Source organism: Microcaecilia unicolor, chromosome 2 (genome assembly GCF_901765095.1).
Source record: "Microcaecilia unicolor chromosome 2, aMicUni1.1, whole genome shotgun sequence".
Lineage (NCBI taxonomy): Eukaryota > Metazoa > Chordata > Amphibia > Gymnophiona > Siphonopidae > Microcaecilia > Microcaecilia unicolor.
Window position 1 is genome coordinate 510,213,608 of NC_044032.1, and position 19,007 is coordinate 510,232,614.

The following is a 19,007-nucleotide window of genomic DNA, read 5'->3' on the forward strand; positions in this document are numbered from 1 at the left end:
CAGAATTTTGATTTAAAAGATATTTGTGTTTTCTTTCTTAAGACTCTTAGCATCTTATTTTCTAGAGCTCCAAATGGTGATTACAGTACAGCCAGTTTGCAGTCTGTGAACGATGATGTGTTTATCAATGTGTTTGATGAAGTGCTCTATGACATCTTAGAGGTCAGTACCTGTTAAATCATTTGTCAGACCTTTATTTTTAGAATTAATTGGAAGGAAAGGGTGTTCTTTAAAATCAGCAACATAAATTGGGACTGGAAATTCAGTTGAATACAACCAGTAGTGATACCTCATGTATGCATTTACCAGCTTACTGGAAGATTTAAGTAACATCACTGATTGTCCTTAGTTAACATCTTAACATCAAAGGTATGATCTTTGAAGGTAATTCTCTCTCTCTCTCTCTCTCTCTCTCTCTCTCTCTCTCTCTCTCTCTCTCTCTCTCTCTCTCAGCTACGTGTTATTCTAAACACTGTGCCTAAATGCAATAGCATGTAGTTTGAAAGTGAGTGTGCAGATGGGTAGAGTCTGGGGCAGGGGTTCTTGGACCCTTCCTCAGTCAGTATTTCCACAATAAATATGCATGAGACAGATTTTTAGAAGAATTTAGCAGATATGAAGTTATGCTCTCACAGGACCAGACTTGGACGTAACGAAAGTGAAACATGGCCCACGTTGACTGTGCGGGTCCTATTTATTTGACATATGTGCTTCAACAAAAGTGCGCTGTTTTCTTTTAAGTCTTTGAAGTTATTTATTGCAAGACTTAAAATCATGAGAATAATTATTGTTGAGTGGACAAGTGAGATTATACTAAAAATAAAATTCAAACAGTATTTGGACCTATGAAGATTCAGGTGAGCCATGAGTGTATGTTGCTAATTTGAAACAAGTCACCTTTGAGGTCTGAAAATTAAAATTTAAATCTTTATGGTAGTGCTTGTAGACTAATTTGGACAACTGAAACTTATTGGACAACGTTGGGCTTTAAAATACATATATGAGATATATTTGCAGGCACTCCCTCCATTGTATGCAAATCTCTCACATTCATATTCATTGTGGATATCCTGAAAACCTCACTGGCTGGGGTGCCCTGAGGACTGGGTTGAAAACCATTGGCGTAGAGCATGGGCAGAGAACACAGTTAACATAGTAAATGATGGCAGATAAAGACCTGAACGGTCCATCCAGTCTGCTATGCACATAAATTATAATATACTATAATATACATGTATTTATTAGCAATTTCAGCATGAACTGGTGTAAGTGATCAACCTAAAATATAGGCTTGTATTTGCCCTGCTATACTAATATTCTGTTAAGGAAAGTGGGTGTCTACTTTCCTTTATAGAACAGATTCCCAATAGGCGCTTAAAAATAGATTCTCTTTTATAGAATTGTTGGCGGTAATATTCAGCCCGTGGTGGTAAACAGCTTGTAAGTGACTTCCAGCTGTGGGCTGATCTAACTCCAGATATTTAGTACTATGGCATGCGCAGTTCTTAGCATTGAATATCTGGGTATGTGCGCTGACCCGGAAGTTAACCAGCCGATATTTAGGCTAGCTCCCAGTTAATTTGGAGCATAAAGTTAAGACACCGTTTTTCTGTCCTAACTTGGTGTGTTTATGTAGCTGGTTAGCAAACTGAACATTGCAGCTAACCAACTTAGTGCTGGCTGCGCCCAAGCTCCACCCCCACACTGCCTCTAACCTTGCTAGTTAGCAAAGATAATGCGTTTAACTAGACAAGGGTCCTGCCCATTTAAGCCGTTTTGAATATTGACCTCATCCTTTATAAGCCACCTTTTTCCTTGCTAGTATTTAGAGATATAAGAAGGGAAATTAAAGAGAGCATTCTGAAGTTTCTGGTTAATTTTGATTAATTTTAAGCCTTCTAAAACAAAGGTGGGTAGGACATATGGAAGATAATTTTATAACAAGGCGCCTAGGTGGGGAGGCCAGTTTGGTGCCTGTTATTTCTGGGTTATTTTATAAAGACACAGACATGTTATATAAAGGCCAAGAGGACACATATTTTGAGATTTGTAAAGACATTAAGTATAAGTACCTTTCTTTTTTGAGTGTAAATGTTGTTATATGTGCATAAAAAATTATTCCACCCCCTACAAAATATCGTCTTTCATTATTAACTTATTATATATATTCTGGCTTAGATACTTTTTAGGTGATTCTAAAGAAACCAGGTTTTGTTGGGTATGATGAAGATGAAGCGTTTTAATCAAACTTGCGATGTGCAGAAGCTAGATTCTATGAGAAAGGAACTTGAAGATTGTTTTCAAGCACAAGTACTAGTCAGCTTATAGTGTTAGTAGGAAAATATTACAATGAATGATGTTTATATATTAGAAAATAATATTGCTCTTGATTGTAATTTTTCAGAGCATATAGTCCTTACATTCAGTGACATCAATGGGCTTTTTTTATTCTAAATTGTGCACCAGACTGGTATAATGCCTGTAGTGTAGACCAGTGTCTGGTGGTTGGGAGGCGGGGATAGTGCTGGGCAGACTTATATGGTCTGTGCCCTGAAAAACACAGGTACAAATCAAAGTAGGGTATACACAAAATTAGCACATATGAGTTATCTTGTTGGGCAGACTGGATGGACCGTGCAGGTCTTTTTCTGCCGTCATCTACTATGTTACTATGTCTGGACTCCTTTACCCTATTTTAGGAAGAATCTATAAATCTGAATATCTAACTCCCCTGTTTACAAAGCTGCGGCTGCCGGTGCAGTAATGGCGACACAGCCCATTCACTTTGAATGGGCTGTGTTGGCATTGCCATATGGCAGCCACTAGTGCGGATTCATAAACAGGGGGTATATCTTTAATCTGTTTTATAACTAAATACAAAATGGGAAACATCTCAATGCCACTTTCTCTTGTTGCTCATGCAGTTTGGGTAAGCATAAAAAAAACTGGGAGCCATGATTTTTTTTTTTTACGTGTTCTCATAAAGGTCCTGTCTCAGAAGATCTTTAACTACATCTGCATTGACTTAGGAACCTAAACGTGCCAGACTTCTTGAGAAGTCCTTGTTAAAATGGCTCTCCCAGTTGTCAACCTGTGCTTGTAATTCCTGGTACTGGAAAGTAATAATCTTGTGTGGGTTTAGCAGAGGGCTGCTGACTGCAAGCTCTGACTATACCCAGTAGGCCTCATCGGTTCACTTTCACAGAATCAAAATTTAGTTTTCGGTTTTGGCTTCGGCCAAAACCAAGTGATAAGTTTCAGCTGAAGTTTCTGTTTCAGCCGAAAGTATTCAGACAGTTTTGGTAGCATTTTTGGTTTCGGCTGAAACGAAAAAAACAAAAAACAGTTTTGGTCAGCCTCTAGTTGAAAAGTGATTGAGACTAAGAAGCCATAAAGTTTTACATTCAAAAGTTTTATTATCATCCCCTACAACTTCATATTTGCTGTAGCTGATTGTAAGTTACCTTTTCCTTCCAGTGAAAGAATGTGAGGTAAATTCAAATTCTTTGTCACAGCTAACCCAAATTAGCTCGAGTTCTGAAAATTACTTAAGGCCCATAAGAAGGTAGACCACCTGTGTCCAGTTAAAGTAGCTAAGCTGCATCAAATACCCCCTTTTCTATTGTGTGAAGTAAATATACCAAATGTGAAACTACTGAATGTGCTCTGGGATAGTTATTTAAAATGCAGATTGAATATCCCTTAAGGCACTGTACACTTGGGCAGTGGCATACCAAGGGGGGGGGCCGTGGGGGGCAGTCCACCCTGGGTGCACGCCGCTGGGGGGTGCCGCGGTGCGCGCCTGCTCTGAGTTCGCTGACTTCGCGCGTTCGCTGCAGCTCCCTCTGCTCTGCCCTGGAACAGGTTACTTCCTGTTCCGGGTCAGAGGGAGCTGCAGCGAACGCGCGAAGTCAGGGAACTCTGAGCAGGCGCGCGCTGCAGCACCCCCCCCCCAGCGGCGTGCACCCGGGGGGGGGGGTCCGCGCTGCATCGTGCGGGGTGCTGCACCCAGGGGGGGTCCGCGCTGCATTGGGGGGGGGGGTGCTGCACCCGGGGGGGGCGGGGCACCACCCCGGGTGTCCGCCCCCCTAGGAACGCCACTGCACTTGGGCGGAGCAGGGTCAGACAATGGGTATGCTAAGCAATGTGCTCAACTTATAGAATACTATTTAATCGTGTGTGTTGCATGTCACACTTAGGTGCACCAACGTTTCTCAGCCATTGACCTGACATAAGTGAGTGTGCCTAAATTTTGGCATGCCATCATAGCATTGTACTAGTAGTCTATAAGCACTTAGGTATATCTAAGTGCTGTTATAGAATTGGCTCTAAGCACTCCCCACAATCAGGCATCACCTATAAGCATTTCTCTCCATTACTTTTCATTACAAAGTTGTCTCAATATGATCCCTAGATTGAGATTAATGGCAATATTCCCATATTCTGCTGCAGTTTTTATAATTATTTTGAGACCTTGCATAAATGCCTTTCAGAGTAGCCAATTTTAGTATGAGGAAAGGCCATAGGAGAAATGCAAACTTACAGAGGATTGGATTTGGATTGGGCACTTCAACTTTGGGATGTGCCAATGATGTGTTTCCACATTTAAAGGGCTTGAATGGACAAATCCACAAACATCTCGCACCATAATGTCAAAGTCTATAACTACTTGTGATTCAAGAGATATTACATGATTTGGTGCCCCTGCAAATTGGTGTACTTTCAGCATGCAAGAAGACCTTTTAAAGTGCACTTAAATGGACTTAAATCTAGAATAACCAACCAAGTAACAGCTGTGCCATTAGCTCAGCATTGGTTGAATTAAAATTATTTGGTTAATGATATACATTGGAGAGCTGGAATATTTTTTAAACTATAAGGAATAATGCTGGATCTTCGCTCTCAGTTATGTTAGTATGTGTGGATTGAATTTAGAAATTGAATGTATGTCATTAACTTTAGGTATGAGTGCCTATCAATAAATGCGGCTGCCATCTTTGTTCAGACTGCGTTGAGAAAAGCTATGAAAAAGCATTCAGTGGAGTCCAATTTTTTCCTGATGCAATTTAACGAAACAGGACTGATATTGGGCTGGTCTTCCTGGTTTTCTTTATTTAAGATAAGTGCTTCTGTGCTGACAATTCTATATTAATCACATGAAATGAAAAACAAATGAAACATTACAAAAGTTTTATGTGAAGAAAAAAGGGACCATTGAAGATACATGATGTGTTGGTGTTTCTTACCAAGTTGGAGGTTTATTGAGGCTGCCATCACCTAAAGGTCCAAAAATGTTTTTACATAGCAGTATGTGGTATACAGTTTGATCCTTATGCAGATAAGGTTTTTGAGTGATGATTCAGCTTTCAGCAGGACAATTATCCCAAGCACAAAACAAAAGCAATAGGTGAATGGATCAGCAAAAAGAAAGCAAATTTGAGTGGCCCAGTCACAGCCTAGACCTAGATCTAATGGAAAATTAGTGACAAAATATGAAGCCTATAATCCAGAGACAAACCCCAACTAACTTGAAAGAACTTGAGCTATTGTACCAGGAAGAATGGGTAAAAACTGCACCATGGTAAGAAACTTACACTGTATCCTGAACAGCTCATGGCTGATGATGCTAAGTATTGAGTCAAGGAGGGTGAAGATGTATGTAGTCAAGACTTTCTTGGTTTCTTATTCTTTATCTGGTATTCCTTCTTATCTCTCTTCATTGACAGTACGATATACTCCAACTCGGACTCTACGTTCCCTTGATAAAATTGTTTGGTACTTTTTTTTTGTTACATTTGTACCCTGTGCTTTCCCACTCATGGCAGGCTCAATGCAGCTTACATGGGGCAATCGAGGGTTAAGTGACTTGCCCAGAGTCACAAGGAGCTGCCTGTGCCTGAAGTGGGAATTGAACTCAGTTCCTCAGTTCCCCAGGACCAAAGTCCACCACCCTGACCACTAGGCCACTCCTCCATAAATACATAAATAAATGGGTGTTGCCATACTGGGATGGACCGGGGTTCCATTGGGCTCAGTGTCCTGTTTCCGGCAGTGGCCAATCCGGGTCGCAGGTGCCTGGCAAGATTCCAAAATAGTACAGTACATTTTATGCTGCTTATTTTGCTGCTCCTACACTTTGGAATTCCCCGCTGGGTCAAATTAGGTTAGAACTCTTTTCCACAATTCAAGTCTCTTCTCAAAACCCACTATTACTCTTTGGCTTTCCCAAGTTGTACTTCATGAGACCTGTTAGGTGGCCGGCCTGCAGAGTAAAGTACAGTAGAGCTCTCTAGTAATCTAGAGTGGCCTAGTGGTTAGAGCACTGGTCTTGCAATCCAGAGGTGGCCGGTTCAAACCCCACTGCTGCTCCTTGTGATCTTGGGCAAGTCACTTAACCCTCCATTGCCTCAGGTACAAACTTAGAGTGTGAGCCCTCCTGGGACAGAGAAATATCCAGTGTACCTGAATGTAACTCACCTTGAACTACTACTGAAAAAGGTGTGAGCAAAATCAAAAATAAATTAATATTTTTAAAAAATATTTCTGTTATTCTTTCATGCTTGAAAGTTCAGAGAATGTTTTGTATATCAATGGAACTCCTACTTTATTCTGGTTTTTTTTTTTTTTTTTTTAGGTAGTAGAATGAAAAACGTGCATGGCACTGTAAATATCTGTGTGTGTCCCTCAAATAACCAGAACTATTTCTATTCAACTTGAAATGCTAATGACAGCATTTTAAACTAACATTGGGGTCCTTTTACTAAGCTATGGAAAAAAGTGTCCGTAGCACACCCTTTCATGGTTTTTCCTGTATGCTAAGGTCATTTTTATTGCAGCCATAAAAATGTCCTTTTTGAATTTTTTGAATTAATAGCCATGTTCTAATGTCGCCATTAAAAAAGTTTACTGCATGAACACTTTACTGCCACCCATTTTTTATGCGGTAAGGGCTCACATGGCATCACTGTGCTAATTGATTAGCACAATAACTTCCATTCTCTGCCTCTGACATGGCCCCCTCAAAACATTTTATTTTTAGAGTGTAGTTAACGTGCACTCATTTGGCAGTTACTGCAGGAGGCCTGAGCGTGTCCCCCGATACACCATTTTAAGCTGCGTTAGGCACATGTTAGTGCAAAATGCAGCTTAGTAAAAGGGCCCCATTGTGATTTGACTGGAAGCCACTTGTGAGATTTCAATAATGGAGATATACATATATACATTTATACATACAGTAGTAAATTTCTAATTCATAAAGATACTCGAATTTGGAAAGACTGATGTTTATTAGGTTGGCTTTTCACAACTTATTTTAATAGGAAAAAAGTGGTGGGTAAAGGTGTCAAACTGCTCTGCCTTCATGTGTGTGGAAGTTCATAGTGCGTTTTTGTTTTCAGTCACCTTATAAGTGCTTATTCTTACAATATACTCAATACAGATCTTTAAGGTGTGGTCACATCTAAATATTTATATTTAAGGATGACAGAGAGAGAGGAAGTGGAATTCACACTCGTGCTGAGAGACATTGGCTAGGATCTGTTCGAATTCCATTTACTACCATCTATTTTCAGTCAAGGGTAAGTGTTCATGTCATACATGGAACTTCGAAAACAACTGAGTGTACCTTGTTGACAAGTTTCTCACCTGTCTGTGAAGATGCACTGGGAGGAAAGTAAAACATACTGCATCACGTTTGTCATAAGGCATTTTTCATGAAGACAGAGTGGAAGGAAGCTTGTTATAAATTAAGGCTGTTAATGATTTCAGCAATAATTCTCTATAGCACCAAATACCATTGGAACAACCAACCAACCAAAACTGAGGTGTACTTCACGATGCAATATAATAAAAATTGATATGTCTTAAAGTGAGTATACAATGTGCTTAGTGGGTACCCCTTGGCATACTCTGCATGATATCTTTAGTGTTCGCTCTATCTTGAGACACAGCAGTTCAAGGGCCAGCCCAGAGACAAATGTTGCCATGCAGGAGACCATTTCTGATCCTCTGGTCTACGCCCAGCAGCGGCACCTAGTGGCTGAATTCAGGATGAACACATACTGGATTTTTGCCTCTGATCAAAGACTAGCTTTGTGATGACTGGACTAAATGGGGAAGAGAGAGTAATATGAAATAAGGGACAACACCCAGGTATTTGTGAATGACTGCTTATGTCACATCCTTGTCCTGGAGGCATTTAGCTGACCTGGTTTTTAGAATAGAAATAATGAACTTGCGTGAAGTAGATTTGCATACATTGAAGACTCAAAAGTATACAAATCTGTCTCATGCATATTCATTGTGGCAATCCTGAAAACCCAGTTAGCTAGTTACCCCATCAGGAGAGGGTTGGGAAATGCTGCCACAACTCTGTAGTGGCCCATTCGAGTTGAATGAGGAGGAGCTTGAAGGAGCAAAAGGAAACCTGGTCAGTTAAAAAAAAAAAAATTATTGTTTGGAGCCTGAGAACATAGTCTTCTACTCGTTTTGTTTTTTATTGTTTAACATATTTGCATCCTCAGTATTTATAAGTTGTTGAAACAATTTTAATAACATCTATCTGAGGCTCCTGAGTAGATCTTGTTAAATCTTGCAGGAGTAGCCTAATAGTGCAGCTACCTAGGAACCAGGTTCAATTTCCCCCTGCAGCTCCTTGTGACTCTGGGCAAGTCACTTAACCCTCCATTGCCCCACGTACAAAATAAGTACCCGTATATAATATGTAAACAGCTTTGATTGTAAACACAAAAAGGCGTTATATCAGATTTCTTCCCCCATTAAATACCATCTATAAATAAAGAAATGTAAACTGAAAAGAATAATACAAACTGTTTTTTATGACCTAAATCCAACTACTGAAAAATAATATAAGAGCTGTTCCATTTTTGATATGGGATTATTCCTGCCTAAGAAATGATATAAGGTAATTGCAAATATATTATCTATTTATTTGTTGGTATTTATTAACCGCCTTTATGAGGTGATTCACCCAAGATGGCGCATAGTAGGTACAGTTTAACATCAAACTTGCAATTTTGTTAACAGCATAACAATAGTAAAATATACAAGTGTAAACACAAATACAAGGAAAGAGGAAAACTTGAAAACAGCAAATAGAAATCTAATAAGTCGTCTATGTGACTGAAAATAAGTTGTTTATTGGTTTTGTTTTCTAGATTGATGGGACCTTTAAAATAGACACTCCTCCTGTTCTTCTGGGCTACAGCAAGGAAAGGAACCTAGACAATGAAGGGGGTTATGACACAATTCGGAGTCTAAGTGAGGGTTCCTATTTAACCCTGTTCATCACAGTTGAACCTCAGCTTGTGCCTGGAAACTCTGTCAAAGAAAAGGTAGGTTTTTGTTCCAGATTTTTTATTCTGGTTTCAACAAGCAGCTTGTAGGTGATACTTTAACACTGGAGTAACTTAATACATTTTATCTAACTTTTGAGAGCTGCATTCACATCTTCGAATTGGAGGCCACAGTATCTGACTGTGTGAAGAGTTATACTCTCATAATGGTATACAATTATGATTGCCTCATCTCAACAAAAGATATAGGGGTCCTTTTACAAAGGCACGCTGAAAAATGCTTGCAGTAGTGTAGGCGCGGGTTTTGGGTGCGCGTCGATCCATTTTTTTAGCGTGCCTGTAAAAAAGGCCTTTTTTTTTTGCCAAAAATGGACGTGCGGCAAAATCAAAATTGACGCTCGTCCATTTTGGGTCTGAAACCTTACTGTCAGTCATTGACCTAGTGGTAAAGAATCCGGGCAGTAATGACCTACGCTTGTCAAATGCCACTTGGTGCGCATCCATTACGCGCGCCTGAAAATAAAAAATATTTTTCAGATGCGCGTATTGTACGTGCGCCAAAAATGAAAATAACGCAAGAGCCATGCGGTAGTCGGGCGGTAACTCCATTTTGACACGCGGTGGGCGCGCATAGACACGTGGCTTAGTAAAAGGGCCCCATAGTAAGACTAGAAAAGGTAAAGAAAAAGGCCACAAAAAATGATAAAGGGAATGGAATGGCTCTCTTATGGAGAAAAACTAAAGAGATACTCCAGCTTGGAGAAGAAATGAGAGAGAGAGAAGAGAGATATAATAGAGGTTTTTAAAATCTTGAGTGGTTAGAATAGATGAATAAGGAACAGTTATTTGCCCTTTCAAATAGGACTAGATTTCATGAAGCTATTTTTTCACTTAACATACAATTTATTGCCAGAAGATGAGGTCAAAACATCTGGCATAGCTAGGTTTAAAAGGGGTTTGGATAAATTCCTGGAAGGAAAGTCCATAAATTATTATTAGACAGGTAGGCATAGAGAGAGACAATAGTTAGCCCCTGGAGTGAGCAATAAGGAACAATCTTATTGAGTCCCTTTGTATGGTCATTCTAATTTCAGATACCTTGCACATCACTTTATTTTCAAAGCTGTATAGCATTGTAAAGCGCTTTTTGACTTCAATAAATAATATCAATATTTTTGAGAAGCTGGTGGCACCTATTATATAGTTCAGTAGATGTACTGAGGCATAACCTTTTGAGGGCAAGTGGATTCTTGTCCTCAAAAGCTTATTCCTGAATAAATCTGTTCTCCTATTAGGTGCTATCTGCCTCTGTTTCATTTTTGCTACTATATACTAAAATGACTACACCTCTGGAATATGTTTACTGTAATATAATTTCTGTACAGTATAGAATTTAGTATAACTGACAGTGTAATACTTTGTCATACAAGCTTCCTCTATCAAGTTGATAGCTAAGTCCAGCTCTCATAGTTTTCTTACTCTTATCTCAATGTATTTAGGGTCCTTTTACCAAGCTGTGGTAAAAGGGGCCCTGCGCTATTGTCGGGGGGGGGGGGGGGGGGGGGGGGGGGCATTTTTGCTGTGTGCTGAAGCCCTTTTTAATGCAGTGGGTAAAAAGGCCGAAAGAAATGGCCATGCGGTAAGATTTCACATACCAAGTGGCCATTCAAGGGGGAGCACTTATCGCCACCCATTGATGTGGTGGTGGTAAGGGCTCCCGCACTAACCCAGTGGTAACCGCTGTCTGATTACCGCCAGGTAAATGCTGCGTTAAAAAATAGGGCCCTATTTTCCCTAGTGTCAGAAATGGCATTCATTGAGGCTAGAACTACTGCCGGCGCCCACAGTGGGCCAGCAGTATCTCTGGATTGGCACGCAGTAAGCCCAAGGTGGGCATACCGGCACTTTGTGAAAGGATCCCTTCGTGCATTTGTCCTCAAGAATGCATTGGGATGAGTGCCAGATAACTGGATTATTGGAGATAAGCTGACAACAATGCAGGTACTGTGGGACAACAAGAAGTCTGCTTGATATGGAGTCCAGTCTGGTTTTAGGAGATGATCACAACTGATTAAAATAGAGCAGTATAATGGAAAAATATATTAGAGCCAAATGAAGATCCATTTTAGGTGCTATCCTAGGTACAGTGGGGGAAATAAGTATTTGATCCCTTGCTGATTTTGTAAGTTTGCCCACTGACAAAGACATGAGCAGCCCATAATTGAAGGGTAGGTTATTGGTAACAGTGAGAGATAGCACATCACAAATTAAATCCGGAAAATCACATTGTGGAAAGTATATGAATTTATTTGCATTCTGCAGAGGGAAATAAGTATTTAATCCCTCTGGCAAACAAGACCTAATACTTGGTGGCAAAACCCTTGTTGGCAAGCACAGCGGTCAGACGTCTTCTGTAGTTGATGATGAGGTTTGCACACATGTCAGGAGGAATTTTGGTCCACTCCTCTTTGCAGATCATCTCTAAATCATTAAGAGTTCTGGGCTGTCGCTTGGCAACTCGCAGCTTCAGCTCCCTCCATAAGTTTTCAATGGGATTAAGGTCTGGTGACTGGCTAGGCCACTCCATGACCCTAATGTGCTTCTTCCTGAGCCACTCCTTTGTTGCCTTGGCTGTATGTTTTGGGTCATTGTCGTGCTGGAAGACCCAGCCACGACCCATTTTTAAGGCCCTGGCGGAGGGAAGGAGGTTGTCACTCAGAATTGTACGGTACATGGCCCCATCCATTCTCCCATTGATGCGGTGAAGTAGTCCTGTGCCCTTAGCAGAGAAACACCCCCAAAACATAACATTTCCACCTCCATGCTTGACAGTGGGGACGGTGTTCTTTGGGTCATAGGCAGCATTTCTCTTCCTCCAAACACGGCGAGTTGAGTTCATGCCAAAGAGCTCAATTTTTGTCTCATCTGACCACAGCACCTTCTCCCAATCACTCTCGGCATCATCCAGGTGTTCACTGGCAAACTTCAGACGGGCCGTCACATGTGCCTTCCGGAGCAGGGGGACCTTGCGGGCACTGCAGGATTGCAATCCGTTATGTCGTAATGTGTTACCAATGGTTTTCGTGGTGACAGTGGTCCCAGCTGCCTTGAGATCATTGACAAGTTCCCCCCTTGTAGTTGTAGGCTGATTTCTAACCTTCCTCATGATCAAGGATACCCCACGAGGTGAGATTTTGCGTGGAGCCCCAGATCTTTGTCGATTGACAGTCATTTTGTACTTCTTCCATTTTCTTACTATGGCACCAACAGTTGTCTCCTTCTCGCCCAGCGTCTTACTGATGGTTTTGTAGCCCATTCCAGCCTTGTGCAGGTGTATGATCTTGTCCCTGACATCCTTAGACAGCTCCTTGCTCTTGGCCATTTTGTAGAGGTTAGAGTCTGACTGATTCACTGAGTCTGTGGACAGGTGTCTTTCATACAGGTGACCATTGCCGACAGCTGTCTGTCATGCAGGTAACGAGTTGATTTGGAGCATCTACCTGGTCTGTAGGGGCCAGATCTCTTACTGGTTGGTGGGGGATCAAATACTTATTTCCCTCTGCAGAATGCAAATAAATTCATATACTTTCCACAATGTGATTTTCCGGATTTAATTTGTGATGTGCTATCTCTCACTGTTACCAATAACCTACCCTTCAATTATGGGCTGCTCATGTCTTTGTCAGTGGGCAAACTTACAAAATCAGCAAGGGATCAAATACTTATTTCCCCCACTGTATATGAAATCAGAAGAAACATTTCTATGAAGCTTTTCCTTTAATTTTTTTGATCAATGCTTAATTTAGATCTTGATTGTTTTTTTTTCATTTCAGGATTGACATTAGATAGCTGTTAGCAGCAAGAATTCTAGATTTGACAGCAGTAGAAAGGGAGCAAGATCTCATTCTGAATGAGGGTCCAGCAAAAGTACCTCTGGAAGAGTTGAAGTTGGATAGTCTTAGCGAAGTCCTGTTCAGAAATCAGAGTAGGTAGTCAAAATAAATGTTAAGATGGTAAGCATATGTATAGTTTAATGCTAAAGAAATTATTTCTCGCAGCCTGTTTCATTAAGGGTTTCTCCACTGTTACACCATGAGGAGAAACCTTTGAGAAATAAAGCCCACAGTGATAATCAGAATAATGATAGCTATGACCATCTTATAACTGCACTGTAAAGATTTGTTTACTAGATTTTTGGTTTTAAGCAGGGCTGGCATTAGGAGGTGGCAAACAGGGCCGTAGCCCTTAACCCCTCTGCTACAGTGGGCCTCAAACCTGCCTTAAATTGAAAGAGTCATATGCTGAAGGTGAGCTTCCCAGTTTCTGCAGTGGGTCCCTATCAAGGTTATTCTGTATAGTGCACCATAAGTTAGGCATCAAAATGGGAGTGAAACGGCAGGTAGGCACGAAAGTGCACTGAGGCATTGTTCTATAACTGGACTCCTAAGTGTTCTTGTGTGTAACTGAAAAGGGGGTTTCCACCTGGGAGGGATACGGGCAGGTCATGGGCGTTCCCACTATTCTTGTATATACTTTATAGAAGTCCCTCAACTGCTGCATTTAGGCGTGACCATGAACACCAGCCATAGACATGGTTGTGCTAGTATTCTGTAACAGATTGCCATTATTAGAATACTAGCTTAGCGCTCAAAGGTTTGGTGCCTAAGTTTTAGCGCCCTTTATTGAATTGACCCCTGTATGTCTAGTACCAGCCCTGGTTTTAAAAATGAAGTGTTATCTCAGATTATTTATTTTCTACTAAAATGATGCCCGGTGAGCCTTGTAAAATAGATAAATCAGTAGCTTTGGTCTTGGAGTAGTGTGTCAGAATCCAGTTCTTGCAAAAAATGTTCTCGAGAGTTCAGTTGGTAATTAAAACCAGTAAACTGTTAAGATCCCCCATTATGTTTTGATTATTTCATTGTCAAGAAGAAATAAGTGTTCAAAGTAGCAATATTATCCAATAGACAGAACTCTACTGTAATAATAATAAAAACCTTAGAAACCAATTTCAAGAACCTCAGCAGTACCATTCCGGTAGCTCATAAAATAATTGCTACCTAAGCTTTATGTACCAAATAGTGATCGGTTCTGACCAAATCGTCATTCTCCAAAGAGACATGTTTAAGAAATGGTGACTGCATATTGAGGGGACCAGCCTTGAGAAAGGTTAAGGCAAAACATGTCGGCAAAGTAGTCCCCCTACCAGTGCTGGAAACTAATTTTAAAGCTGCTAGAATTGTTATTGCTACTGCTTAGGATTAAGCTAAGTGCTTTCCTAGCTTTTACATTTATGTATCAAGTTAATGAACTAGAATATAAATCAAGAAAGATAATGTAAAAAAAAAAATTCAAAATTTAGGACAAATGACAATTTGGTACATAAAGCTTAGGTAGCAATGATTTTATGAGCCACTGAACTGGTACCGTTGAGTTTCTTGAAATTGATTTTTAAGGTGTTTATTATTATCACAGTAGAGTTCTGTGTATTAGATACTATTATATGCTATACTTGTATTGATACTTTTTGAGCCTATTTGAATGTATAAAGTAGCAATATTAGCATATAAGTTAACATCCAGAGTCTACAATTACAGCCAAAATCCTGACATGTGATTTGTTTCTCTTTTTTTTTGGGGGGGGGGGGGGGGGAGGGATGATATAATTTTGCGTACCCTGTATAAGGGTTTCCATGTTTAATTTCCAAGACTAGAGTAGAAAGTTGTGTATTACCTTTCTTATCTCTCCGGACCATTCCAGAGAAGTGGGTATATGATGACCTTCTGGCAGATGGGGAGACAGAGAACTACTGAGTGAGATCATCCTATAAATCCCTCTGCAGCCAATATTTCTCGGTCTCCCAGTAGATGGTATGCGAATACCTGTGCAGCCCTGCTCTGGTTAGGCCTTGGTTGTGCTACTTGTGGCCCCATGGTTTAAAAAAAGAAAACATACAAATGAAAAACAGCTAAAAGAGATTTGACTCCAAGGAAAAAAAGAGAGAATGTAACACGTTTTAGGGGCTTCACTAATCTTGGTCTCTGTGCCTCAGGGGTAAGTGTGGGTGGGGTATACACTGTGACATTTCGGGTCTCTCCCCCCCCCCCCCCAGCACTCTATATGGAGTTGTGTTTGTGCCTCAGCCCCCTCCCCCCACCCCCACCCTCTGTGCCTGAAAGAGTTTCTTGAATGCCTCCCCCCAGAGAAAAATGTAACAACCAGCAGTCTAAGCTAAAAAGAAAAACAAAGCAAGAAAAAAACAGTGCAGATTTTCAGACAGTGTGGCTCAGCTCCAGGCCTTTCAGAAGGGCTATAGGGAGGACTTGCTGAGCGGTGGGAAGTGCATGCGCTGGACACCACTGTGAACTGCTCATCGGAGGCATGGAAGCCCTTGCTAAAATGCTCTATGGTATTGCTTGTGGCACACAGTGCCATGTGTCCCCAGCTAGAGGCTTTTGCCATTGTGTGCGCATAGTCGGGCCTCACTGGCAGTAGTGCAAATGTAGAGCGAGCAGTTCTTGATGTGCTGCAGGTCGTCAACTGATGTTCCTTCGAAGAACTTGGGGGAGAGGTTATGGCAGGAAATTCTGCCATTTTGGGCACTGTTTACTCTGCACAGAGAGTCTGAATATGCCTCCAGTACTATCTTTGCAGGATGCAGGGACAGGCGAGTCTGTCTTCTCCCCAGAGTTTATTTTGCTGTCCATCGAGCATAGTCTCCCATTCCTAACAGAGGCTCCTTGTCTTCAAGAGGCTCTGCATAATTTCCAGGTGCTCATCCTTGCTCATTGGTTAATGAGAACCTTTTCTTTTTTCTGGAGTGCTCTTGGAGTTATTTTCTCTAGCTACCTCAGTTTTTCATGGATCGTTGTTATCTGTTATGAGCTGGAGTAGCCTAATGTTTGGAGCCAGAAGACCCCAGTTCAGCTCCCACTTCAGATGAGCAGTGGAGGAGTAGTCTGATGGTTAGTGCAGTGGTCTGAGAATCTGAGGAACCGGGTTTGATTATCACCCTGGGCATGCTTCTTAGGAGGCCATTCTATAAATGGCACCCAAAGTTAAGCATGCTGTTAGATGAATAGGGTCATTTACGCATTCCAACTAATTGACATAATTGGTGATACTATCAATAATTGACCTTAACAAGTGCTAATGGGCATTAATTTGTAGTTCTGCTCATAATTGATCTATGCTGTATTCTATAAACAGCGCACCTGATTTTTATAGTATGTAACTCCAAAGGGGGCCTGGCCAGTGGAGGACATAGGCGGGCCAGGGGCATGCCAAGCATTTAGGTGCGGTTTTATAGAATACTTGCATATATGCATTTAAATGCCAGTAGTTAGGTGGCTGCACTTATACTAACCTTTGGCTGCCATAAGTGCTCCTGCCTAAAGTTAGGTGCTAAAATATGGATAGAACTGCCATTATAGAATTTGTGCTTTGCACCCTGTATCCCAGTGCCTAGCTTTTAAGTGCCTTTTACTGAATCTACCCTTTAACCCTCCATTGCCCTTTGTACAAAACATAGATTGTGACCCACTAGGGACAGAGAGTTCCTGCATATTATATATGTAAACTGCCTTGGTTGTACAACAGAAAGGCAGTATATCAAATTCAAGACCCTTTTTTTGGCTCGTACCTGTATATAATATGTAAGCCGCATTGAGCCTGCCATGAGTGGGAAAGCGCGGGGTACAAATGTAACAAAAATAAATTGTACTCCCTTTCCTGGACAAGTCTCATTTTGGGAGTCACCCCAGTTGTGAGAGTAGCTGGCTGGATACATGGATTCTCTTTAGTTCTACTGCCACTCAGTCACCAGCTTATCTTCTGCCCGTAGCTGACTGTTCTTTTGCAGATTCAGTCAAGCCTTCTCTTCCAGTCTCCTTTGTATGTTCTGGCAGATACATTTGCTTGTGTTTCTTGGCGCTTAATTTCTGTACAAAAAATTAAAAAGCAGGGTCTTGCTGTCTCATTTAGTCTTAATCCATAGAACTTATGGGGCTCTTCTCCCTCTAGAACATAGTAACATGGTAAATGACGGCAGATAAAGACCTGAACGGTCCATCCAGTCTACTTAACAAGATAAACTCATTTTACATGGCATGTAATACTTTATATGTATACTCGTTTGATTTGTCACTGCCTTTCTCAGGGTACCGAAGTCGGCGGTGTCGACATCGAAAGGAGCATCAATGTCAGGAAGAGAGGTAATGGCTGCTGACAGACCAACTCGCGCTGGGAGCAGTGAGGCATCAAGTGGGTCTCCACCTGCCTCGAGGCCTCCTATTATGCAGGCCTCCCAGGACCGACCTTCGTCAGACCCGGCCCAAGGAGACGTGAGGATTCCACGTCCTCCTTGTTGGTACTGAGGAGTCTCAATGACGGGCGTCGAGCGAAGGCGAAGAAGCACCGTCATTGTTCTCCTTCGACACACAGTACCGGGAGCTCCGGGACATCGAGAGAGTCAGCACCCAAGAAGCGTCAGCGCTGAGAAGATCTCTCCCACTCGATACAGGAGGTGCCGATGCGTCAGTCTCCTAGCAGCCTGGTGACTGCTCTCGAGCCTCCACGGATTCTGACACCGCCTGTTCCACCGACCCCACAGCCTTCTCCGATGGCGGCTCTCGACGAGTGCATCCGGGCCTTGTTTCCAGAACTTCTGGAGGGACTGCTAAGCTAGTCAGCTTCGGTGTCGGGGGTGCTTGCGCCTTCTGTACCATCTGCTGCAGCGGTGTCTGGCCCTTCTCCTGCGGTGAGGTCCCCGACCTCAACTGCCACCCAGGTCGACTCCCCTTCGACATCAGTGGAGGGCGCTTCGCCGCAGTCAGACCGGGCGTCGGCCTCTCAACATCGCCATCGAGGACATTGTTCCTCGGCGTCGAGGCAGCTTCAGTGTCGAAGTACCTTAACAGAGGTCTTATCTGATACTGAGCAGGAGCATTCGTGGGAGTCAGTGGAAGATCCCAGGTACTTTTCTTCTGATGAGTCCTATGGGATTCCCTCTGAACCTTCCCCTCCACCAGAGAGGAGACTATCTCCACTAGAGAGTCTTTCCTTTTCCTCTTTTTTCCGGGAAAAGGCTATGGCTATTTCCTTTCCTGTGGAGGTTGAGGATGAGCCCAGGACTGAGATGCTCGAAGTCCTGGACTATTTTTCTCCACCTAAAGAGGCTGCGACAGTCCCTCTGCATAAAGTACCGAAGGAAGTCCTTATGTAAAACTGGTTGGCCCCTCTGTCTGGCCCCGTGGTCCCGAAGAAAGCTGATTCCCAGTATCGGATCCACAGTGAACCTGGATTGATGAGGTCTCAGTTACCCCACAATTCTATGGTGGTGGACTCCGCCCTCAAGAGAGCTAGGAGTACTAGAGACTATGCTTCAGTGCCCCCAGGCAGAGAAGCTAGGACTCTTGATTCTTTTGGGAGGAAGACGTATCAGGCCGCTATCCTCGCTGCCAAGATCCAATCATACCAGCTCTTCACGAGCGTTCACTTGCGGGACTCGATAAGGCAGCTGTCTAGCTTGGTTGATGCACTCCCTCAGGAGCAAGCCGAGCCTTTTCATCAGGTGGTCAGGCAGCAGAAGGCATGTCAACAATTCCTGGCCAGGGGTACTTTCGACACTTTTGATGTAGCATCCAGGATCGCTGCTCAAGGTATAGTGATGTATAGACTCTCAGGGCTACGTGT

General features: G+C 42.2%; 1 protein-coding gene across 5 annotated transcripts in view; it reads left to right on the forward strand.

The window, feature by feature from the left end:
- Positions 1–19,007, forward strand: part of CC2D2A (coiled-coil and C2 domain containing 2A) — a 237,142-nt gene that overhangs the window by 152,311 nt on the left and 65,824 nt on the right. For all 5 annotated transcript variants that reach the window (XR_003940710.1, XM_030191203.1, XM_030191206.1 and 2 more), the window contains 3 exons: positions 66–162; positions 7,479–7,577; positions 9,177–9,353. Coding sequence is in view for 4 of the 5 variants with exons in the window: in XM_030191203.1 (XP_030047063.1) it covers positions 66–162; positions 7,479–7,577; positions 9,177–9,353 (373 nt within the window). In the remaining variant the exon portion in view is untranslated. The remainder of the gene's footprint in view (positions 1–65; positions 163–7,478; positions 7,578–9,176; positions 9,354–19,007) is intronic.